Source organism: Ochotona curzoniae, unplaced genomic scaffold (assembly GCF_017591425.1).
Source record: "Ochotona curzoniae isolate NIBS_2020 unplaced genomic scaffold, NIBS_Ocur_1.0 contig_1976, whole genome shotgun sequence".
Classification (NCBI taxonomy): domain Eukaryota; kingdom Metazoa; phylum Chordata; class Mammalia; order Lagomorpha; family Ochotonidae; genus Ochotona; species Ochotona curzoniae.
In genome coordinates this window covers 1,266,763-1,292,620 of record NW_024465279.1, presented here as the reverse complement: position 1 = coordinate 1,292,620, position 25,858 = coordinate 1,266,763, and the positions used below count along the sequence as shown (strand labels likewise).

Here is a 25,858-nt window from a genome sequence, read left to right as displayed (position 1 = left end):
TTTTCTCTCCATATGCCTGTTCGCCTTTGTTTTGTCAGCTTTCATTTGTTGCTCGAGGCTGTCCTTTCACTTTCTTCTATGCCTTTGCCTTATGGTATTAACGGGCAGTACAGTTCAGCTGCTGGTCCTCTGGCTAAAATAGCTTTGTTATGGTCTCTGTAGCATCCTGTTTCACTCCTGCGCCTAGGTATGGGGGAGAAATGGCAGCTCTGGGAAGTGTCCTTTTTATTTGTCTAAATGGCAGAGATACACAGAAAGAGACACATAGATTTCTCCCGTCCATTGGTTCACCCCCCAAATGCAGGCGACAGCTGCTTGGGACAGACTGAAGCCAGGTTCTGGGAGCTCATTCCAGGTTCCCCACATGGTGGCCAAGGACCAAATCAACTTGAGGCATTACCTGTTGCCTTCTGGGTTGCTCCTCAGCAGGCAGGAAGCTAGGATCAGAAATGGGGCCAGGCCCTGAAGAGGTGTCTTCACTGCCGTACCAAGTGCATGCCCTTAAGGAGTCCTTTTTTTTTTTTTAAGAATTATTTCTACTTATTTGAAAGTCAGTTTGTACAGAGAGAAGGACAGAAAAAGAGATTTTTCATTCTCTGGGTTACTCCCCAAATGACTACAGTGGTGGAGTTGAGCCGATCCAAAATCAGGAGTCAGGAGCTTCTTCCGAGTCTCCCACGTGGGCATAGGGCCCAAAGACTTGAGCCATCCTCAGCTGCTTTCCCAGACCATTAGCAGGGAGCTGGATTGAAAGCAGAACAGCCAGGACTCAAACTGGTGCTCACGTGGGGTACCAATGCCACAGTGAAGGATTAGCCTGCCTTGTTACCATGCTGGCCCCTTGGGGTGTTATGTTAATGTTAGTGTTTGTACCCCTCGTTTTCACTATCTTTGTGACTGATGTGAGAGGGATGACTCCTTCTTTGGGGACTCTTCAGCAGAATGATCATCAAAGGAGAGAGAGAATAAAGCCAGTAGACTTGCATATCGTGGAATAGAGTAATGCTAATTTATCAAAGTTATGGAGGTAAAACATTCCACCTGTGAAAAGGTGATAGAATCACATGGGAAATGCATACTAATTTTGTTGTACTTATTAGATTAAAGCGTGTCACATGCATACTGAGTGCCCCTTCCTGTATCCGTTTCACAGATCAGGAAACCTCGGCCTCAGAGAGAACGTGCTCAGTGGGACATTGGCATTGCCCATGCAGAGAAAGCCTTGAAAATGACTCGAGAAGAAAGAATAGAACAGTACACTTTCATCTACATTGATAAACAGCCAGAAGACCAATCAAAGAAGAATGCTGCCTCCAAAGCCGAAGTTAAAAAACCCCGCAAGCCAAGATCTGTCCCCAACACTCAGCCAGAACAGCCCAGTGCAGGGGAGGTGGCCTCCTCACACTCAAGTACTGAGAACCGGAGGCAAAGCCAGCGGAGGCACGCCAGTGTGGAGGAGGAGGAGCCGCCCCCAGTCAAGATAGCCTGGAAGACAGCAGCAGCCAGGAAGTCCTTACCAGCTTCCATCACCATGCACAAGGGGAGTCTGGATTTGCAAAAGTGCAACATGTCCCCAGTTGTGAAAATTGAACCAGTGTTTGCTCTTCAGAATGCCACAGGAGACGGGAAATTTATCGATCAGTTTGTTTATTCAACAAAGGTATCTGCTTTTTCCATGGGGTTTTCTGTGGGACAGTGTTTTGAAAGTAGTGAACCGGGGCTTCTCAAAAAACAATAGAATGAGAACAGAATTTAAACATCCTTTGTATCCATTACTTACGAAACATACAGTTTATTCTGTGGGGGAAAAAAAACACACAGGAAAAAGGGCTATGTTTTTCTTTTTTCTCCCCTCTTTTGTAATATTCCCATCTGTAATACATTAATCTTGACTTGGCAGCCAAAATTGAGCTTAGCTTCTGGAAGTCAATGGAAAAAAACTGGGCACTTTGTTTCTAGTTTGTAGAGTTAGTTTCTCTTAGCTGCAAAGTGTGCTTCTTATTAAAATCAATTCTGTTGGTTATCTGAGTTAGGCATCCTTATAAAAGCCGATGTAATCCTTGTACCTGGTGACTTGGTTGGCTGTGTTGGCAATTTTGTTAGGATATCTGCCTGCTGTTTAAAGAAACCCATAGTTTGGGTAACGGGAGTGAAGTTGCCTTTACACACTGAATCCAGGTACCTGGACCTCTGCTCTGGTTAGAACACTTATATTTTGTCTCAAGATGTTTACCTTCTTTCCTAATACTGCTAGCATTTACTCCGTAGGCCTTAACACCCTGGATCTCAATCCATACCACAGCCTTGAGGGGTACATACCACATCTAACTTACAGATTTCAGACTGAGTTAAAGAATTCTGCACCTGCTTTTCCCCCCATTGAAGTCATCTGCACACTAACATAGATAATGGATTGTAGGTATGCCCCAGGAGCTGATGGATTTTTCCAGAGAGGCATCAAGGGTTCTCTGTCAGCCTGTTTCTGCTCAGAGGTTCAAGTTGGACAACAAACTGCAGCTCCACGTGTAAATGGATGACATCTCTTCTGTATGCGGATTGCCTTTATTCTTGGAGATAGTTTTATCTGCTGCCAGATGAAGGAATCAAACTGTCTCATACATTTCCCCCTCAAAAGAATGCTATTTGAAAAAATTTTTAAATAAAACTGATTTTAAAAAAGAGAGAGACTTCAAAAACACATACATATGTATAAATCCTTGCTTCACTTCACATTCCTTTGTATTAAAAATTCTTAAAGTGAGACCTAAATGAACTGGACCTGCCTTTTGTCTGTTCTAAATTGCCCGTTGGGTCACGTTTTGGTGACCATGAATGACATTCCTATATCCAAGCATATTCCCAAGACACGCTGTGCAGTGCCATGCTTTACCACATGGAAATGCTGCATGTAAATGAAGAGGCTCTTCAGAGAACACTTTGTGTTTGATAGGAAATAAGTGATACATGTTTATTTTTAGTGAGTCTTATCACTTGGATTTGAATAGTTTTTCCCTACATGACCTATTGTGTATTTGAAAATAAACCTGATGATTCTGAAAAGGGACAAGATAAGTCCGCTGTAACAAGAAACCGCATGAAATGCAGTGAAATACAATTTTGTAACCTAGTAAGCACTGTTTTGTTTTGGTTTTTTTTTTTATTTGCCTTATTTTAAAGGGAATTGGTAACAAAACAGAAATAAGTGTCCGAGGGCAAGAGAAGCTTATAATTTCTACACCAAACCAGAAAAGTGAAAAGCCAGCGCAGAATGTATCATCTCCTGAAGCAACAGCTGGTGCTGCAGGTGAGTGTGAATGCCGAGTGCACAGGCCATTCCAGAAGGTCGCAGTTCTGTTCTGCTCTCAACATGGGACTCATGGTTCTAAGAAACTTTTAGTTAGCAAAAGTAAATTCGGGCCCGGTGTGATAGAGTAATGGCTTAAGTCCTCGCCTTGAAGGTTCCGGGATCCCATATTGGTACCAGTTCTAAACCTGGCAGCTCCACTTCCTATCCAGCTCCCTGCTTGTGGCCCGGGAAAGCAGTCCAGGACTGCTCAAGGCTTTGAGACCCTGCACCCACGTGGGAGACCTGGAAGAGACTCCTGGCTTCTGATTGGCTCAGCTCCAGCCATTGCGGTCACTTGGGGAATGAATCATTGGATGGAAGATCTTCCTCTCTGTCTTTCCTCCTCTATATATCTGCCTTTCCAATAAAAAGAAATAAATCTTTTTTTAAAAAGTAAATTATATTTTAATAATCTTATTATGAAAGCAATTGTTCTAATAGGAAGGAATAGTTTGACTAGGGAGCTTAATTCATAGCCACAGAACATTTATTGTATTTGGTAATTGGACTTTAAAAAGAAAAAAAAACTTTTCTATGTATTTCTCTTTTATTTGAAAAGAAGCAGTCAGGGGGAGAGATTGGCCTCCTGGCTGACAACCAGAGCTGGATCAGAGTGAAGCCAAATCTCTCACTTGGTGTCAGGGACCCAGTCATTGTCAGGTGCTGCTTCCCGGGGTGCACGGGGATGGGAAGCTGGATCTGAAGCAGGTGGGGACACCTGCTGGGCAGTGTGGTGTCCCTGGCACTGTCTCCGCATGAAGGACTTGGGCTCATAGGACAGCCTTACCGTTCCCTTCCTTTTCCAGCTACTGAAAACAAGTTGGGAGGTAGCAGTGTTCTTCATTCCCAGGTCACGAGGTGTGAGTAGCTAGGGAGCCCAGGGCCCAACCATCTTAATGTAACCTGTCCTCTGGTTAACAGGCACTGTGAGTTAAAATCAGGCGGCATGACTCACGTTTAACAGGGAAATGCCTCTGTTTAATAAGGCTGTGCCTTGCAACTGTTTAAAGAAGCTTTTGTAGGACATTGATTCACTAAGGGTTCAGTTCGAACTGAATGTGTTTGGTTTATTTCACAGCATAACGTCAGTTTTGTTTCTGTAGGAGTGTTTCATACAGCCATCCAGGAAAGAGCTAGGTATTAAACTAGCTTGGTCATTTAGAGTCTCAGTTTTCAAGAAAGCAGATTATTTTTGTTGTTGTTGTTTTTCTGCATGTGCTAAGTGTGTAGCAGAAAAGAAGAGGAAATGACTCTGTCCTGCTCTCCTTACCGTGACCCAGCTAGCTGGATTTCTCCCGCACTGCCCAGCTCAGTAGGTGTTCTGTAGTTCAGTTCCATTCTCACACCGTCCACCTGAAGCTGGAATTAGTCCCACAAGACTGATCTTATTTCAGACGCCAGTGGCAAGCCTGGGTCTTCTGAGCTTCCAACTCAGCAGCTCTAAAGGAGGGGGGCTCCCTCAAGGACCCACTCCTTGGAATTACTCCTCTGTGATAGAGGCCCCCGTAACTCAGTAAAGCCCTGTACTTGTTTCCCTGTTTATTATAAAGGATATTATGTTATAAAGGATACTATATGCAATATTGTATATATTATAAAGGTGGGCAGCCAGATGGAAGCTATGGAAATGCAAGGTATAGGGAAGGGTCACACAGCTTCCATTCTATCTATGGAGGTGCTGCTCTGCAGCCACTTCTGAGTTAGCACCCTCAAGTCATCCAAATCCTCAGTGTATGATGTCTTCATTTCTAATTAATTAATTAATTAATTAGAGGTGGGGGTAGATCTTCCACCTGTGGTTTCATTCCCCAAATGGCTGTAAAAAGCTGGACCATGCTGAAGCCAGGAGCCAAGAACTCCATCCGGATCTCCCACAGGATTGGCAAGGCCTAAGCATTTGTGCTGCCTTTTGCTGCTTCCCAGATTCCTTAGCAGGGAACTGGATTGGAAGTGGGGCAGCTGGCACCAGAACCTGTGCTTAACTGGGATGCGGGCCTGCAGAATACACCACCAGTCCCTCAGTTGAGCGTTTTTATGGAGGCCTCACCAGGTAGACATGATGGATTATTAACTCAAGTCTCCAGCCCCCATCTCCTTCTTGTAGGATGAGAGGTGGGGCTGAAAGCTTTGCCTCAGCTTGGTGTTTTTGGTGGCCATCCCCCATCTAGGAGCACTCCAGCACAAAAGACACTCCTCCTACAGGAAACTGGTACTGGGAGTAAGTACTATGTCAGAAGACCAAGTACTGAAATAAGAACACCTGGCATCCCTGCCACTGAGAAAGGCTTTTTAGGAGTTCTGTGGGACAAACCAGAGGGGTAGACATTAAGCATCTGATTCTTATTAATTGTTTAAGCATAGTATCACAGGGACCTAAATGTGTCAGTCTTGAAGTCCTAATGTTGAATTACTAGTACCTCAGGCAAGCATGTAATTAAGTGGCATGAAGGATTAAATATTTTTAAGGAGATTTTAAGTAGAAATCTGATGTATGTATAACAAGACATAAACAAAAAGTCACTCTTCATAAGGTTAGTATTGTGGTACAGCCGCTAGGCCACTGCTTGGGACTCCAGCATCCATATCGGAGCACAGATTCCAGTCTCAGCTCCTGCACTTACAGCTCAGCTGCCCACTAATGTGCCTGGGAATGCAGCAGAAAATGGCGGGTGTGTTTGGACCCCTGCACCCATGTGGGAGACCTGGGTGGAGTTCCTGATCTTCAGCTTGGTCTTGCCTTAGTAGCCATCTGCCGAGTGAACCAACAAATGGAAGATTCTCTCTGTATCTCTCTCTCCCTAATTGCCTTTCAAATAGATGAGTTTCTCTTTGTTTTTTTTTTTTCTTAAGACTTATTTACTTATTAGAAAGGCAGAGTTACAGAGGTGGGGGGAGGGAAGAGAGAGAGAATGAGTCTTCTGTCTGCTGGTTCATGTCCCCAAATGGTCACAAGGACTAGAATTGAGCCAGGCGGAAGTCAGGAGCCAGGAGCTTTGTCTGGGTCTGCCAGGTTGATGTAGGCTCTTGGAACACCTTCCTGGGATATTAGTAGGGAACTAGACTAACTAAACTGCTCACTCACAAATCAAGCTGTGGAATTCTTTGTTTTGACTTTGAGCTTGGGTGAAGGAAGCCATTCATGTACTGCCAAGAGTAATGCAATCAGAAAGTTGCAAATGTCATATGGAAAATTTCACTGAAGTAGCTTTTGTCTGATTCTATAGGTGGTTTTAGTATCCCTCTCTAGTAGCAAGCTAAAGTCAGTTACTGGTTAGAAAGAAGTGGCTGGGAGGTGGCTGGCCGTTCCGCAGCTGTGCTGAGAGTGTAGCTGCCCCTCAGAGCCACGAGCGAAATCACTCCTCAGTCACTGTCTTCTCAAGCTGTGGCCTTCTGGCTTTCCAAAAGAGGGAGACTTCTGAGTTTACTTTTGCAAGATTGTATTGTCTAAGCATCTTACATTTTTTTTTTGCCACTTAACAAATTGATTGATTTGTTTCAACCAATTTTCCATAATTATTTTGAAATATAAACAAATCCCTTGATAATCAAATCAGCAATTAGATTGTAGTCACATTTTTGTGCCATTCCAGCTTTTTCTATCTTGATGACAAAGACCAGTAAAACTTACCTAAGTGCACCAAGCACTACTAGACATTTTATATATAGGATAATTCATTTCTTAAATGGAAATTGCCTGGTAATGATTGAATTTTGAGTCAGTAACTCCTAGTGTTATTTGGTTAGTAAATTTTTTTAAAGACTTATTTATTCATCCATTTGAAAGAGTTATAGGCCGAGAGCGTGCGTGAGAGAGAGCACCCAGCCAGCCCTCCCTCTACTGGATCTCTCTACCCAGATGACCGCAGTGATGGGAGCTGGGCCACTGCAAAGCCAGGAGCTTCATCTGGGTCTCCCACATGGGTGCAGGTGCCCAAGCACTCCCACCACTGCTTGCTGAGGTGCATCAGCAGGATCCTGAATCAGAAGTGGAGCAGCGAGAGCTGAAACCAGCACCCTTATGGGATGCCCATGCGACAGGCAGTGGCTTTACCCAATGTACCACAGCGCTGGCTCTAGTAAATCCTTTTTTTTTTAAGATGTATTCATTTATTTGAAAGAGGAGAAGACACCAGGAGAGTGATTTTATATCCACTGATTTCATTACCCAAGTGGTTGCATGGCCAGGGCTGGAACAGGCTGAAGCCAGGAGCTTTGTCTGAATCTCCCACGTGGGTGGCAGGGAGCCAACCTGTTGCCTGTCCTTCCTCGCTTTTCCTAGGCCTTTAGTGGAGCAAGTGGAGCAGCCAGGACACAAGACAGTGCCCTTGTGGGCTTGCCAACATCTCGGGGGTTTACCAGATACACTATGATGCTGGCCTCAAGTAAACCACTTTTACCTGTGTCTTCAGATTCCTTCAGCCCTTTATTTGTCTTGAAAGCTAGGTCTGCCTCTGCTGTCTTACATTGACTTGTAAAAATGAAATCCCTCTTCTTTGGGTAGAATTGAGGATGTTTTGTGAATCCCAGTCTCAGCTCATTCACCTTTACAGTTTGATCTGTTAAGTAACGTATATGCTGCCAGGTATTTAATAGCTTTTTAATGATACATAATTAAAATTCCAAAGTCAGCAGATAAAAAAGGAAGGGAATTAGGTCAAACCTTAATTACATGAGTGTCAAGCCATCCTTAAATGAGTTTTTGTTTATCTGTTTAAATCGTGTCTTAGGCTCAGTAGAAAAGAAGCAGCAGCGAAGATCGATTCGGACGCGTTCTGAATCAGAGAAATCCACCGAGGCTGTGCCAAAGAAGAAGGTCAAAAAGGAGCAGGTTGGCTTCCTACATGTAGAGTTAAAACACTGTGCTTGTAAACGTGGTGGCTTCCGTTGGTGTCATAAGAGAACCTTTGCCCCATACGGGGTTTCCTTTCTGAATCATCTTCTGCTTCTGTCTCGGTGGCTTCCATCGCCCTGCACCTCTGCTGCAAGCGTTGTCAGGGAAAGCATCTTGGTCTCCGGGCCTGGAGAGCCAGTGGCACGAGACTCTTAAAAGACCTTGAGATTTCTGTTGTGAGTGGAACGATGCCTCGTTTGACAGTTTTTATCTGGAACCATCATTAAGTTCCCTTTGTTTGGAAATTTTGGCGTTTGGTGTAAGCTACTGGTGTGTATGTTTTTATTTTTTAAGCAAATCAAATCAATTTAACTTATATTCTTGTATTAAAAAGCAGGTGATCAGAGGTGATTTGGTTTTGCTGGTGATATCACAGATTTTTTTGGAATGTTATTTTTCCAGTGGGGTGGCATTCCATGAAGCTCAGGGTCAGATAAACATTCATGTAAAGAGGGAATAGGATACTTCTGACTAGAGTGTATTAAAGCAGTAAAATCATGATAGGAATATGTTAAATTATTTTTTCCAAGAAATTTTTAGAAACTGTTCTTTTAACTTTTAGTACTTTTTTAAAAGAGAAAGGGAAAGAATATCTATTTTTATGGCCCAGATACTTGCTAAATAAAGTTTGGATAGAATTAATTCCAAAAAGTGTTGTATTTTAAAAAACATTTAATATGAAAGTGTGAGCTTTTCTATTCAAATTATTGGCCTCATGATTTTAAACTTTCAAACATAATAGCTAACTTTGTGGGTGTTCTGTTATATCACCAGGCATGTAAAACCATTTATCCAGAATAGTTAGCTGCAATTTATATAAGATACTAATTTGCCATTCGTTTATCATATTAGCTCTCATACTTAGGACATCACATTCCCCCAAAATTCCCTAAGTCCTTGCCAATCTATAGTATCCATTATGAAAATGAAGTTATGATTTTGCCACCCAGTTCCCAAATTCAATCTGTGACCAGTTTAAAATCAGTAAGAATAATGAGTGCCAAAAAGAATGGGATCAGTTAAAGCCACTTTGTTATAGTTAGTAGGAGAAAATGTCAGCGATGGTTTTGAGCATTTTGTATTTGTATTATTAATTGTTTCTTATAAAAGCCTCTGTTCTGTTTTTTTACTTAAAAAATTTTTTAAAGAGCATAGAATAATTCTTAAATATTTACAAAATATATTTCAGCATGCGTATTTCATTACATCTTAAACATGAAATTCAATTAATAGCTTAAACAGGAAGTCCTCCGAGTAGCATCCTTTCTCTAATTCCTTGATTCAATCTACAAATTACCATGTGTTTTACATATACATTGGCAGAATAACTTTTGGTTTCACTCTCCTAATGTAGGATCAAGACACTGTTCATAAAACAAGAAAGTGCTTTTTGCAATATCAGAAGCGTACTTTCTTAAGTTTGTGCTAGCAGCTCAAGTATTGAGCTTCCAGCTCTTTGGAACCCTGTAGCACTGTCTGCGGAGAGGGTCCTGATTACCAGCTCCTTAGTTGTGAGTGCAGGCATGGAGGGAGCTTACAGTGGCGTGAATCACATTTTCCCAAGTATCTTAGTAAGTAACCGTTTATCCTGACGTCATTGGGGCAGGAGGGATAGACCACAATGACAGGGCTGCTTGCAGAAACAGCCCCTCTCCTGCCTCACACCCCGATGACAGTGTTCTTGTCCTTGTCACATGCCAAGGGAACGGTGGAGTCCTTGCTGGAGAGTGTGTGGCTGTGTGGTGTCACTTGGTGTTCAGCACAGGCCGCCAGGACCAGCACCATTCCTGCCCATGGAAGTCAGCTCTACCTAGATATATGAATCACTCAGCATTGCTTAGACCAGAGCAAATGTTGTCTTTCCCTCCAGGAACTAATAGTGTGAGAATTCCTGACTAATGCTGTCTTCTTCTGTCCATACAGGTTGAAACAGTTCCTCAGACTACGGTGAAGACTGGATTACAGAAAGGTGAGTTGATATTAAATTGTCGCTTTGCATTTCCTTGATTAAAACCAGTTTTTAAGACTTACTTATTTGTACCTCACATATTTTTGTCTGTCTCTGCAAATCATTGTTGTTGCTCTTCGGTGTGAAATTGCAGTATTTTCCAATACGTGCTCAGTATGTGTGTGTGTATGTTGTGTGTGTGTGTGTGTGTTGTGTGTGTGTGTGTGTGTGTGTGTGTGTGTGTGTGTGGCTTTTCAAGTTGATCTTCTGTATCTCCACATCCAAAGTCTTTATCTGTTTTTGTAAACTGGAGAACACCGTGTAGACTTGATACTGTTTTTATCTTTTCTCCATAAAACTCTGGGGTTTCACTGGCTTATAAACTAGGGATGTGACGAATCCACTTTTTTTGGTATTCGACTGAATACCGAATAGTAGCTATTCATGTTTGTCAAACATGGGCTATGACAAATCAGACAAGACAACCTGATTGGAAAAAAAAAAATTCTTGCCACATTTATTTTGACAGTGCTGTAAAATCTTTTTTTGTAAATTAAAATGATTCATAGCATATTTATGGCCACTATTAGATGACTTTTTGCAAAATAAATTTGAGATATGCACAAAGTTTAAGAAACCTTAAACTTATATCTGTATTTTCTGTGTGCAATTTGACTACAGTACCAACTCCATAGCATGATTTGTGCGTTCTTAGTGAGATCAAACTGTATCTAATGAGCTGTAGTTTACTCTGGGCAAATTGCATTATTTTAAAAATAAATAAATAAATAAATAAAAATAAAAGCACCAGCCTCTCTGCATTCCCGGGGAGAAGTCTGCAGCGATGGTCTCCGTGGAGATCCTCAGCAGCACTGAACAGCCTCTCGGAGGGAACACTGCTTGGCGGAGCTCCAAGAAAAGACATCGCGCTGGCTGCGAGATTAGGAGGCCTGATTGCGTTGTGTTTCCACCATTCCACAGGGTCGGCGGACCGGGGAGTGCAGGGCTCTGTCAGATTCAGTGACAGCTCCGTCTCCGCAGCGATTGAGGAAACTGTGGACTGAGATTCCTGTACAATTCCATCCCAGAAACTCCAGACTTGTAGTCTCCATGCAAGATTTCTTTGTCGGCGGCTCGATAAACAGTTCCTTTGTTTTCAATTTTGATTTTGCCAATCGTGGTTATTGGCAGTTTCCTGCCTGGTTTCTTCTTCAAGATTCTGAACAATTGCTTTACCATTCAAATGATTTTTTTTTTTTTTTTTTTTTGTCTGAGCTGGATGGGTACAACTTAAATCGTGGGTCCAGCCTAAAAAAAAAAAAAAACAACCACCATTTAACTTACACTGATCAATTCCAACATGGACTGTTTTTGTTTTTTGTTTTTGTGGGTTTTTTTTGTTGTTGTCGTTGTTGTTTTTAAATAAAAGCATCATTAAATGCACATCTACAGGGTTTTGCCAAACAGCCCAAACTGTATACATTACAATCATTAAAAGCTCTTATTTTTTTTAAATATTAGTGCCGTTATCATGGAGAACAGCATGGCAGCTGCCTGTGGCTGCCTGTCATTTTTCTAGCATTTTCAGAACTCATCGGAAATGGCGGTACCTGTGTTTCCCTTCGAAAGCCTCTCAGTGCAGCACTCCTGTTCCTCTGTTAGAACTCCTTGTTAATCCAGTGATCTCTTAGGCCAAGGAAACATTCTGTGGTGGTGTTCTGGGTCCATACACCAGCAATGAAGGAGATAGATTTGTGTACTTATGTTTTTTAAATCAGCGTTCACACGGGCAGACACCCTCATTTCTAGCTATCAGGAAACACGCAGTGGAAAAACGTAGTGAATGGGATGTGATGACGAGGTCCCAGTGCTCTGAGCAGTCCACCGAGGCCCGCACCCTCCAGCACAGAACACGGCCGGGCCCAGAGTGCCACGCTCGCTCAGCCTCTTGCGGATCTTCCCGGCCTCGGGAGACTCGTCTCTCCCCGCCGGCCTCTTCTGGACTGCACACCTCCACCATAGCTTGCTGGGCTGATCTAGATGTCTGTCTGTTGTATGGAAATTTTGGGGGAAAAAAAAAATCCAAAACACAAACTGTGGGTTGAAATATTAACCGTCTCCTTGGTTCCTTGGTGTTCACCGTGCCTGATCTGCACATTTCATCGTGGCTGTTTCTGTAGAGCCTATAACTGCATTAGCCCGAGAGATTGTTGCTTTGTAACTTTTTGCACTATTGTTTTGGCTGAATTTGTATTACACACAGTTTTAAAAAAAAAATTCCACACTATTCTCTGCCTTTTTTTTTTATTTTTTTCATGTTTGTTCCTTCCCTCACCAATCCACACAGAGGCCCGTCATCCAGCTCTTCGTGACTTGACTGCACTTGAACACCGATTGCCCATTTCCAACCCCCCAGTGTGCCTCGCACATGGCATGACACGTGTAGATGTGCCACAGCACTTGTTATTGGTCACAATAAATACCACTTCGCCAAGGAAATCTCAGATGAACAATTAATGAACATCCAAAATTTATCTGGGGGGGCAGTAATCGACTGAATTGCAAATTTTGGGGGAAAATGGCACTATCCGTGTACGAATCGAATACAAATCAAAGATTTGTCACATCCCTAATAAAAACAAGATGGAGATGTCTCTGCAACCATATTTGTAAGCTACACAATGTGTTGGGTTTTATGTCTTCCCCCTCCAAATTGAATGGTTCTTTGAATTGCTCCAAATCAATCCTCTATTTCTACAGTTTTGGTAGAATTTATTTTTCGGTTTGAACTTGGGCTCTGTTGACTGCAAATAGCTTTAGCGCAGGAGAACTGAATTAAATGTCTTAATAGAGCGGCTGTAAATTCAATCCCTAGCTGCCAGGAGGGCAGAAGCTTATGAAGTTCTGACCCATGACGTCAGTGTTACAAAGAGAGCTGTGCTTTTTCTTCCCACACCAAACATGAGTTTGAGGAAAGAAAATATTCTCCCACCAGGAAAAAAAAAAACAAAAAACAAAATTTAAGCACTATTATGGGATTAATTTCAGTGTGTTGTATTAAGGTGCCAGCGAGATTTCAGATTCCTGTAAACCTCTAAAGAAAAGGAGTCGCGCCTCAACTGATGTAGAAATGACTAGCTCAGCATACAGAGACACATCTGACTCCGATTCTAGAGGACTGTGTGATCTGCAGGTGAGTACGTCCATGGGTCTGGGGACTACATTTCTTTCATTTATTGACTTCGCCAAGCCAGAGTAACATGCTTGTAGATGGTGGATTATTTTGGGAAGGGAGATTTCTAAGATACCCACAGGAAAGAAAAATCAAGCTTATTTGCTAACATATGAGCATCTTAATTTTGTTAAATCTCTTACATAGCTGAAATATGGTTCGTTTGTTTCTTTAGTTCAACGACAGTTGTCCCCTAAACAGTGTACATAGCAGTATCCATAGATCTTTAGAAAGAAAGGAAGAACAGAAAGTGTTTGTGTCAGGATCTGTTTAAGTAAGTCTGCCTAGGCTTTTCATTGCTTTTGACTCTATGGGAATGCTGGTGTGTTTTTCTGAAGATTGTGCTGTGTCTTCCCTGTAGGTGGGCTTTGGGAAGCAAGTAGACAGCCCTTCAGCCACTGCAGACGCAGAGGTGTCTGATGTGCAGTCCGTGGACTCCAGCTTGTCCAGAAGAGGCGTTAGCACGAGTAAGAAGGACAGTGTTTGTCAGGTAGGCGGGCAGCGGAGCCCAGGGCTCGAAACACTTGCTGTCCTGTTTTGCCCGTGATAGACCTGACCTCCTGTTGGAGAGGGCAATGCTGCCGCTAGGCTTCAAAATATAAAATCTCTTTGTGGCTCTTCCCTGTCTGAGTAGCAGAGTGTGATGTTCAAGTGCATGTGCCCTCATGGTGATATGCTTTTACAGATTTGAGGCAATTAGCAGATGACTCACTACAAAAACACCGGAAGTTTACTTTGTATGAACTTTTAAAATGTATTTCTACCCTTTTTAAAAAGAACTTCCGGGCTGGATGTGGTAGCCTAGTGGCTAAAGTCCTCACCTTACATGTGCCAGGATCCCATATGGGTGATGGTTCATATCCCAACTGTTTCAATTGCCATCCAGTTCCCTGCTCCAGGCCTAGGAAAGCAGTCAAGGGCGACTCAAGGCCTTGGGAATCCTGCACCCACGTGGGAGACCTCAAAGAAGCTCTGGGCTCCTAGCCTCAGATCAGCTCAGCTCTGGCGTTTTGGCCCACTTAGGGAGTTAACCATTGGACAGAAGATCTTTCTTTTTGTGTCTCCTTCTCTCTGTCAAGCTGACTTTCCAATGAAAATCAATCTTAAAAAAAAAAAAAATACTGCTTTGCCATGAGAAGAGAAGTTAAAACATGCAGATTCCAAAGAAGGAATTAGAAAAGGTCAAGTATGAGGCCTTGGGTTTGGATAGCAGGTTGAGTGTGGAAATGGGTAGGCATTTCAGCAGTTCTCAGGCAGAGCGTCCAGCGCTGGCACTATCAGCATGGTCAGGATGCTTGGTAAGAACGCAGACTCAGGCCCCACACAAAGTCATTGCCTTGCACTTGCTGGGATCCCATATGGGCACCAGTTCTAATCCCAGCTGCTCCACTTCCCATCCAGCTCCCTGCTTGTGGACTGGAAAGGCAGTTAAGGACGGCCCAAAGCCTTGTGACCCTGCACCCACGTGGGAGACCCAGAAGAGGCTCCTGAGTCCTGCCTTTGGATCAACACAGCTCTGGCTGTTGCAGCTGCATGGGGGAGTGAATCAACAGGCAAAAGATGTGCCTCTCTGTCTCTCCTCTCCGTATATTTGACTTTGCAATACAAATAAATGAATTTTGTTAAAGAAAAAAAAGCAGAATGCAGACTCTTGGGCCACCCCCATGCCTACCAAGTCAAACTTCCGGTGACTGGTACCTTCTGCCACTTGAGAACCACTGCTTTTTGCCTTGTTTCAGATCTGTGAAAGCTCTGGTGACTCTCTGATTCCTTGTGAGGGAGAGTGCTGCAAACACTTCCACCCAGAGTGCCTGGGGCTGACCTCACTGCCGGATGGGAAGTTCATCTGTGTGGAATGTCAGACCGGTAAGTTGGCTCATGGGGACAGGTGTGCAGGCAGGGCAGCACCTCCAGGGCATCTAGAGTGCCTGGGGCTGACCTCACTGCCACTGTGTGGAATGTCAGACCGGTAAGCTGGCTCATGGGGACAGGTGTGCAGGCAGGGCAGTACCGCCAGGGCATCTAGTTATCTCATCGTTTCTGTCTGGCTTTCCTCGTGCTTGCCACACACATTATGACACGCATGGTGCATGGCCTTGGCTAGGCTTCCGTAGGTCCAGACAGTACCCGGAGTTCCTCCTACAGCTGCCTTTCCCGTGAAATGTATCAGACTGTCAAGAATTTGTGTTTTATTGAACAAGTTATATGAAGGATGTTTATCTGTTAATGTGTTTATTTGTTAGATGGGTTTGAGATGTTTTGGCAACCAATAAATTAATATAAAATCTTGTTACTTTAATAATCCAGGATAAGTGTCAACCAAGGCTATAACCAGAGTCAGTTTATTTTAGTGGAAAGGAAGAACTACTGAAGGTTTCGTTTGAAACGTGTAAATTCATTTATTTCTTATCCTGCCCTATATACGCTACCACCTAGCAACATAATCCCTGCAGAAATTTTTAAACTAGGTTAATATTCTACATGGAGATAAGATTCTGGTTAAAATCAAGGCAATCAGGAAATGCTTATTTAATCTGTAACAATATAGAAAGTGAAAATTGATTGGCATGGGTTTTAAAAACTGCTTATTTTAGTTTGAACAGGAAGTAGAGAGAGAAAAACCTTCCATCTGGTAATTTGTTCTCCAGGTGTCCACGGTTGCTGCTACAGCTCACTGGTTTTTGTTTTGTTTTGTTTTTTTGTCAGGATGCTTTTTGTTTATTTTGCTTTCATAATATATTTTCATTTTGGAACTTGGAAGAGGTGTGCTCTTGGTTTCCTACATTCTTTACTATTGACTGTCTAAAGCATTGACACTGCAGTCACTTATATAACCCACCTGACCCCTTTTAGTGCTGAAGTATGCAGCCCCTAATTTAAATTATTGATGGGAAGGACCATGGATTTCTGGTTGGCTTTTTTTAAATAAGATTTATTTATTATTGTTTTAAAGATTTATTTATTTTATTACAAAGGCTGATTTACAGAGAGAAAGACAGAAAGATTTTCTGTCTGCTGGTTCATTCCCCACGTGACCGTATTGGCCAGAGCTGAGTTGATCAGGAGCCAGGAGCTTCTCCTGGGTCTCCCACACAGGTGCAGGATCCCATGGCTTTGGGCCATCCTCTTCTGCTTTCCCAGGGCGCAGGCAGAGATCTGGATGGGAAGTGGAGCAGGTGGGACACAAGCTGGTGCTCATACAGGATCCTGGGCATGCAAGACGAGAATTTAGCTGCTGAGCCCCTGTGTATCAGTGTTAAAACACTGATGAGTAGGCATTTAGCCTGCTGGTAAATGCCCTTCAGGGTGCATGCATTCCACCTCAGGGCAGCTGTGTCCAAATCCTAGCTCTACTGCTGAATCCAGTGTCCTGTTAACATACGCCTGAGGCGGATGGGGGCTGTGCACTGGCATCCCTCCCACCATGGGGGAGACCTGAACTGGGATCATCATTCTTGGCGTCAACCTTTCCTGGACTGGTCTGGCCTGGCCTCAGCTCCTCTGGGCACTTGGAGAGCAAATCAGTGGGTGGATCCAGCTGGCTGTTTCTCTCTTTGCCTTTCACATGAAATAAAATCAAATAGAAAATTTAAAAATATGCTGTGGACTTCCCTTCTGACTGCATTTCTGTCAGTTGAGATCAAAGAATTGTTAGAGAAGATTTTGCTTTCTGATTTCTGAGTTTGCTGCTAAGGCACATTTATTAAGCCAGTGTGCTACAGGAATACATACAGACAAGCACCCCAATGGAGGAGAACTGAAAGCCCAGAAATAATTAACTCACGTCTGTGGCCAAATGGTTTTCATCAAGGGTGTAATGACCAATCCGCAGGAGGAAGGATAGTATTTTCAACATGTATGCTGGAAAAAAATGAATGTTTACATGCAAAAGAACACAAGGAACCGTTAACAATAAAGAATTAAATGAGTAAGGGACTGAAATATGAGCTAAAACAATCAAGGTCTTAGGAGGAGATGTAGAGGAAACATCATGACATCAGCTTTGACATCAGAGGCACAGACAGCGAAAGGAATAATGCAGAAGTGAGGTGATGAGAGAAAATATTTGCAAATCGTGTCTGATAGGGGGTTAATGCCCAGGAAATATAGAAAATTCTTTGAATTCTACAACAAAGAGCCAAGGTCAAAATTACATAAAGAAGTTGAACAGACATTTCTACAGAGAGGAGCTACAGATGACCAGTAGATATGTGAGAGCATGCTCATCGTAGTAATGAGAGACACACAAATCAACACCTCAGCAGTCTCCCCTTCCCACTTACCAGGATAACATGTGCTTACTGTGTACAGTATATAGGATATAAAAGCACATGAGGGCAAGGATCAGAAGAAATTGGAACCTTGCACGTTGTCGGTGGGAATCTAAAAATGGCACAGCAGCTGTTGTAAACAACGTGACGTTTTCTCAAAAAAAGTAAATGGAATCACCGTGTGATCCAGCAGTTTCCCTCTGGGTCCGTAAACCAAAAGGAACTGAAAGCAAGGATTCTAACAGGTACTTGAACACACGTGTTGGTAGCAGCATGATGTCCAATACTGAAAAGGTAGAAACAATCCAGATAGCTGCCAGAAGATGAAGGAATAAACCAACTGTGCTATGCGCATGCGAAGAAATGTTATGCAGCTTTGCGTGAAATTCCAGGATAGGTTATGAAGCATGGTGAAGCTTGAAAACTGTGCATTGAGAGGAAGAAGTCACAAAAGGACAAGTGATGTGTGCGTCCATTCAAAGGAAACACTTAGAGTGACCACATTCTTAGAAAGTACAGCAGTTACCAGAGAAACAGAAGAAATGGGGAGTTGTTTAATATGCAGTCGATAATAAGTTTAGAAGACAATAGTAATGATTGCCCAACAACCCGAGGATATGAAATGTTCCTGAGCTATACACTTACAAATTGCCACACTGTTAAACTTCTTCATGTTTTGTATTTTTACCACAACTATAAAATAAATTAAGTGCTTTTGATTTGATTATTCTGAAGTATTTGGAATAAGAACTTTTTCCAATCATGATTTGATCTTATTTATGCACTTCTCTTTTTTATCAAAAGAAAAACACTTTAGATGAAAAACAGTATTACAGAACATATGCCTAATAAGTTGTTACACTACCACTTTATGTTATTCAAGACATAAGTAATTTCTGGAAGGAAAGCATTTTCATTCACCCTTTTGATTAAAATGTGCAACAAGTTCCATGACAATCAGTTTTGCTTACTACTTACTATTTTTATTTCAAGAAGTGTTTTATTTATTTGAAAAGCCAAGTAAATAAAGAAAGCTTCCACCTGCTTTCATGTCATTCACTCCCAAATCTGGAACTGTGTTCCCTTGTGGGGAGGAGGACCCCAACTACTTAGACTGTCTTCTAGCTCTTCCTACATGCATCAGCAGGGAGATAAATTAGAAGCAGAATAGCTGGGACTTGAACCAGTATAGGATGCTGGCACTGAAGCTGGTGCCTTAACTCACTACACCATCACCTTGAACCCTGAATTACTCTTCTTTTTTTTTTAAGACTTATTTATTTTTTATTGGAAAGTCAGATTTATACAGAGAGAGAGACAGAAAGATGTTCTATCTGCTGATTCACTCCACAAGTGGCCACAGTGGACCTAAGCCAATCCAAAGCCAGGAGCCAGGAGCTTTTTCAGGATTTCCCATGTGGGTGCTGGGTCCCAAGGCTTTAGGCCATCCTGTATTGCTCCTGGCTTCAGCTCAGCTCTGCTCTGGCCATTGTGGCCAGTTGGAGAATGAACCAATGACTGGAACATCTTCCTCTCTGAATCTCCTTCTCACTGTAAATCTGCCTTTCCAATAAAAACAAATCTTTAAAAAAACGTTACCATCATATTTGTGTGCTTAAATGTAATTTGAAATTAATATATACAACAGGATAATAGTAACCCTACTATGCTTTTTTTCTACAGTAAAGGTAGTGAGAAAAGTGTTGTAAAGTGTTCATTCTAAAGAAATTATAGAACAGCCAATTTATAAAAGTTAAATACTTTAGGCCCTGGCATGGTAGCCTAGTGGCTAAAGTCCTTCACCTTGAATGCACTAGGATCCCATATGGGCACTGGTTCATCTCCCAGCTGCTCCAGTTTCCTTCCAGCTCCCTGCTTGTGGCCTGGGAAAGCAGAGGAGCACGGCCCAAAACATTAGGACCTTGCACCTGTATAGGAGACCCAGAAGAGGCTTCAGCCTCCTGGCTTCAGATGGGCTCAGCTCCAGATTTTGTGGCCACTGGGGCGGGGCGGGGAGTGAACCAGTGAATGGAAGATATTCCTCTTACTCTCTTCCTCTCTGTATATCTGAACCAATAAAAAATAATAATAATAATAAGCCTTTTGTAAAATAAATGGGCAAAAGGCTATCCAAAGATGACATCAAATATCCAAATGGCCAGTAAACATTTGACGAATTTCTTTCAGTTTATGGTTAACAACTGGACTTTTTGTTTCTGTGTATTTAATGGCTAGTGCGTCTTGTCTGTATTTTACAGAATTATGTGTTCTTATAATTGTTCAGTATTTTAAAATCACTTCTAATGTAAGTAACACATAAAACACATTGTTATAAACACAAGTGTAGTTCAAGCCGATGGGCATCACTCTTAACTGCAGGCCTCCTTTGGTTCCAGGCCTCAGAGTGCAGTCATCGGTATGAGTTTGGTGTATAACCCTATAAGCCTTTTTGTGTGTGTCCGTATAACATGTTTTGTATGTGTTATAATAAAATATTTTGAACTGTTCTCTGCAGGAGCTCATTTTTTGTGAAATACAGATCCGTTGGGGTTAGTCAATTTAATTTTGTGCTGTTGAATGGCTTGCAGCTGTTTGCCACTAAACACAGCGCTGTTATCAGCTCCCTTTGACATGGGTGGGTCTTCCCTCACGGGCAAATCACTAGTGGAAATTCCAAGCCATAGGAAAGAAACTTTTTAAGTTTTAAGATGTATTGCTTGGTCCTTTCAGTTCAACACAGCAGAATATACTGTATCTGTTTCCTTATGCCTTGTCCACATTTTGTGTTACTCAGCTGTGTTTTTTGCTGTCACATGCCTTGTTTGATTGGTGTTTATCTGATTACTAGTGAAGAGCGTCTTTTCATATTTTTTGTTTAATCTTTCTGCTGCCTGTAAATTACATGTTCAGAAACCTGATTTTTCCATTCATTACTTTTATAAACACGTGTGTCTTTTCACTGCATGTGAACTGTTTGTTTTATAGTCCTTGGTTATTTTTGTTGCGTGTTTTGCTACATTCGTCTTTACTTGCTACTCTTTTCTATTTCTATCATAATTGGCATTGTTTTTTCTCCTTTAAATATTTGACAGATTTGTCTGTGGAACCATCTGGGCCTACAATGTTCTTTGTTGGAAGGTTTTTAAATTATGATCTCAATTTCTGTTAATAGTTTGTAGAACTATTCTTATTCTGGGCTTCCTTTTGTATTCCTGTCAGTGGGCTCTGTTTTTCTAGGAATCTATCTATTCATCTCACTTTTCAAATATTCGGAATATTTGGTAGTATACTTTAACCTTTTTTTTTTTCCAAGATTTTATTTATTTTTTATTGGAAAGTCAGATATACAGAGAGGAGGAGACAGAGGAAGATCTTCCGTCTGCTGATTCACTCCCCAAGAGACCGCAACAGCCAGTGCTGCTGTGCCAATCCAAAGCCAGGAGCCAGGAGCTTCTCCTGGGTCTCCCACGCAGGTGCGAGGTCCCAAGGCCTTGGGCTGTCCACCTCTTTCCCAGGCCACAAGCAGGGAACTGGATGGGAAGTGGAGCTGCCTGGATTAGAACCGGCACCGCTGAGGCCTCCCAGCGCATGCAAGGTGAAGGACTTTAGCCGCTAAGCTACCATAATGGGATTTTTAAAGATTTATTTATTTATTTTAAAGACAAAAGTGTGAACTACCTCTTTCATTCGCTGGTTCACTCCCTCGATGACCAGTACTGGGCCAACATGATGCCAGAAGCTCCATCTAGTTCTCTGACGTGGGTGCAGCAGGAAGCCCAGGCATTGGAGCCAGCGTGCACTGCTTTCCCAGGCACGTGAACAAGGGGCTATATCAGAAGTGGAGCAGAAGCCATGATTCACATCAGTCTCATGTGGGATGCTCGCACTGCAGGGGCAGCCTCACCTGCTGTTCCACAGCCCCTGTCCCAAGTGTTAACTTTTTCACTTCGTTTTAGAAGCACGTTTTCACGCAGTATAAAAATCTGACTTGGTAATTATTTTCCTTCAGCTGTTTGTAGATAAGTTCCATTGTTCTTTCAGTTTCTGTCTTTCAGTAGACCTCTCAAAGTAATTATCTTTCCTTTGGGAAATTTCGAAGATTTTGTTTGTCCTTGATTTTTTACAGGTCAAATATAGAGACCCAGTCATACTTTTCTACCTTGTGCACTACAATTATGAGTTTTTGTTTAGTGTTTTTTTTTCATCCCGAAATCCTCAGTGATTCTATCTAGCAGAATCTTTCTTTTGTAATTGCTTTTATTTATTCTTATGCGGAAGAACTCACCTCTCTCTGTTCTCAAGAGTTACAAATTTACTATTCTGAGTTTTCTGTGGAAGTGACTTTGAAAATTCAGATTGTCGGGCCCGGCACGGTGGCGCAAGTGGTTAAGGTCCTCGTCTTGCACGCCCGGGATCCCATATGGGCTCAGGTTCTATCCCGGCAGCCCCGCTTCCCTTCCAGCTCCCTGCCTGTGGCCCGGGAAAGCAGTCGAGGACAGCCCAAAGCTTTGGGACCCTGCACCCGCGTGGGAGACCCAGAAGAGGTTCCTGGCTTAGGATCAGCATAGCATCGGCCGTTGCGCTCACTTGAGGAGTGAATCATCGGATGGAAGATCTTCCTCTCTGTCTCTCCTCTCTGTATATCCGCCTTTCCAGTAAAAAAATAATAAAAATAAATCTTTTAAAAAAAAAAAAGAAAATTCAGATTGTCTTAGTGTTGTATCTCCCACTGACAATGATTCCAGCAAGATTAAACCCTTGAAGGTAGCTGTCTGCGTGAACTGCCGTTACTCTGTGTGAAGTCCTTAGGGGTCCTAGGGAGGCCCCTGCAGAAGCAGCTCTCTGATGGTTTGCCTCCATCAGCTTTGACTCTCTTCCTCACCCACATTCCAGGACAGCACCCGTGTTTCTCCTGCAAGGTGTCCGGAAAGGATGTGAAGCGCTGTTCTGTGGGTGCCTGTGGAAAATTCTACCATGAAGCCTGTGTCCGCAAATTCCCCACTGCCATCTTTGAGTCCAAAGGATTCCGCTGTCCCCAGCACTGCTGCTCTGCCTGCTGCGTGGAGAAAGATATCCACAAAGCGAGTAAAGGTAAAATGGGGCTAGTGGAAGATGCTCCACCTTGAGCGGTGGTGGTGTGGGTCTCAGGGCAGTAGCAATGCATGCAGTACATACATCTTTATGAACAATCTCAAGCATCCTCACCCCCTGTTTATCTGTAGGTTTACTCTTCAGCCACAATGCATAGCATGTTAAGTAAAGACCTTCGTAGAGGCCAGTGATTAAGCCTTTACTTGGAATGGCAGCATCGCATACTGGAGTTCCAGTTTAAGTTCCTGCTACTTCTCTTCCGTTCTAGCTCCCTGCTCATGTGCCTGGAAAGGAGCATATGATGGCCCAAGTTGCTGCCGCCCATACAGGAGACCCAGCTGGAGTTCCTGGCTCCTGGCTTTAGCCCGACCCAGAGCTGGCTAGTATAGCCATTTGGTGGTGGAGCTCTCTTTCATATGCTATTTCTTCCCCTCTCTGTTACCTGCCTTTAATTGAGGAAGGACGGAAGAGTGGGAGGGAATCTTTTATTTTATTTTTTTTTTTTTTAAAGATTTATTTTTATTATTTTTTCATTGGAAAGGCGGATATACAGAGAGGAGAGACCGAGAGGAAGATCTTCCGTCCGATGATTCACTCCCCAAGTGAGCGCAACGGGCCGATACTATGCCGATCCGAAGCCAGGAGCCTCTTCCAGGTCTCCCACGCGGGTGCAGGGTCCCAAAGCCTTGGGCTGTCCTCGACTGCCTTCCCAGGCCACAGGCAGGGAGCTGGAAGGGAAGCGGGGCTGCCGGGATCAGAACCGGTGCCCATATGGGATCCCGGGCGTGCAAGGCGAGGACCTTTAACCACTTGCGCCACCGCGCCGGGCCCGAGGGAATCTTTTAAAGAAAAGTCCCTTGGGCAAGTGGCACATAAGACATCACCATCTCAGTAGCACTGGAGCGGAAAACTTTATTTTTGTGATGTCTAAATTACACAAACGAAATGATTAAGCCTGCATTTGTTTGAAAAAATTTGTTTTCATTTAAAAGACGAACTTCACAGAGAGTTCCTCCATCTCCTGGCTTACTGCCTCAGTTGCTACAACAGCCAGACCTGAGCAGATCTGAAACCAGGAGCTTCTGGGTGGCTTTGGGCCATCTTCCACCGCTTTCCCAGGCCACAAGCAGGGAGCTGGATGGGAAGTGGAGCAGCTGGGACATGAACCTGTGCCTACATGGGATGCTGTTGCCACAGGTAGAAGACTAGCCTGCACCTCAGTTTAAGGACCACATAGATTTGGGGTGACAAAGGTAGACTGGTGAAGAAGAAAATGTTTTTCTTTTAGGAGTGGCATTGGATGGCAACCCGAAACAGTCCAGCTACACAAGTCTCATTTCATCTTCAGCTGATGCCTTGTCATATAGAATTCCCTTTTGATTTGTCTCTGAACAGGCCGCATGATGAAGTGTCTGCGGTGTCCCGTTGCCTACCACTCTGGAGATGCTTGTGTTGCGGCCGGAAGCATGTTTGTGTCCTCCTACATTCTCATCTGTAGTAATCATTCCAAACGGAGCAGCAGTTCTTCCTCTGCTGTAAATGTAGGCTTTTGTTTCGTTTGTGCCAGAGGTGAGTTCATGGACGTATTTCCAGGCTAACATAGAGTCTCGCCGTTGGACATCCCAGGCCGTCCAGGGCTGCACTGACCTGTTGGTCTGAGAGCAATGAGCGTGCCCAGTTCCCAGTCCTTCGGTGTCCTTAAAAACTCATGTTACTGGTGTAGGAGTCCTTCTGCAAGTCAAGTCTGCAGGTTCATAAGGAGTAGTCAGTTCCTGTCTGCTCTGCAAACGGGTCTTTTATTCAGTGTAGATCCTTCCCATGTCCTGGGCTGTAACCCAGACCTTTCAGCCCGTCGCGATTTCCCTCGGAAGGCAAGGCTGGTACGTCTACTTCTCAGGGGTTTGTGGTGTAGTTCATCAGAATACTATGGTGTGGAATGAGGAAGGCCTCGTGGGACACAGCAAGCCAGCAGGTCAGGCTTTCTTACATGCCAGCTATTGATCCTCAGGTAAACGAGCAACTGATCAGCTATGTTAAATAGAACTCTTTCTTAAGCCAACTGATCCTCCCAACACTGCTTTTTTTTTTTTAAGATTTATTTATTTATTTTATTACAAAGTCAGATATACAGAGAGGAGAGACAGAGAGGAAGCTGTTCCATCCGATGACCACAACAGCCCGTGCTCTGCCGATCCAAAGCCAGGAGCCCGGAACTTCTTCCGGGTCTCCCACGCAGGTGCAGGGTCCCAAGGCTTTGGGCCATCCTCGACTGCTTTCCCAGGCCACAAGCAGGGAGCTGGATGGGAAGTGGGGCTGCTGGGATTAGAACCGGCTCCCATATGGGATCCCGGCGATCAAGGCGAGGACTTTAGCCGCTAGGCCATGGCGCCGGGCCCCCAACACTGCTTTTAAGAAAAGTTTTCTATTTGACAAGTTTCAAAGGCATATCAGGCCTATGGGATTATATTTAGACTATACTGAGGATGAAGGTACATTTTTTTTTTTCAGTTGCTTTTTGCTTTCCCACCCCCTTCCTTGGGAAAGTTACTTTAATTTGGTGAAAGTTCCATAAAAATACATTTAAAATAGTCCTGGGGGTGTGATAAATTTTTATTTTGCTTTTGCATCTCTCATTATAAAAAATACCTTGGAAGCAGTGGGCAGTGAGCAACTAACTGGGTGTTAATCCTCTTGGGACCAGCAAGGTCCAGCAGAGCAGCCCGAGCTCTGCAGGCATCGGGGCTGGCTGCCCTCCTCTGGGGACAGTGGTAACTCTCCTGCCCTGATAGTCACTGGAGGAGGTTGGAAACGTCTCATGGCAAATAATGAACAACCAGAAAGGGGTCAGTACACCACTCTCCTTTCCGCTTCCGTAAGAGTCACGGGTTATGACAGCATGAAGTCTCTCAGTGCTTGGTACACTCCTTCCATTCTGCCGTCTCTCGTCTCTTCTGCTGCCAGGATGTAAGTGTGCAGAGCTCAGCCAACAGTGTACATAGCAAGTTTATACAACTATTCGTGTTGGCATACTTGGATGCCAACTTTAGCAACTTAAAACCAACTAGTACCAGTCGATTAA

The 25,858-nt window shown here is 43.4% G+C and overlaps 1 protein-coding gene across 6 annotated transcripts in view; it reads left to right on the top strand.

Annotated features, from left to right (window-relative positions):
* NSD3 (nuclear receptor binding SET domain protein 3) overlaps positions 1-25,858 on the top strand; it is a 132,678-nt gene that overhangs the window by 72,074 nt on the left and 34,746 nt on the right. For 5 of the 6 annotated variants that reach the window (XM_040970307.1, XM_040970308.1, XM_040970304.1 and 2 more), the window contains 9 exons: positions 1,154-1,660; positions 3,178-3,304; positions 8,074-8,174; positions 10,161-10,206; positions 13,248-13,378; positions 13,779-13,907; positions 15,157-15,283; positions 22,582-22,779; positions 24,175-24,348. In XM_040970307.1, coding sequence (XP_040826241.1) covers positions 1,154-1,660; positions 3,178-3,304; positions 8,074-8,174; positions 10,161-10,206; positions 13,248-13,378; positions 13,779-13,907; positions 15,157-15,283; positions 22,582-22,779; positions 24,175-24,348 — 1,540 coding nt within the window. Of the gene's footprint in view, positions 1-1,153; positions 1,661-3,177; positions 3,305-8,073; positions 8,175-10,160; positions 10,207-11,166; positions 12,847-13,247; positions 13,379-13,778; positions 13,908-15,156; positions 15,284-22,581; positions 22,780-24,174; positions 24,349-25,858 lie in introns of those variants that run through there. The other variant, XM_040970310.1, reaches the window with a different exon arrangement.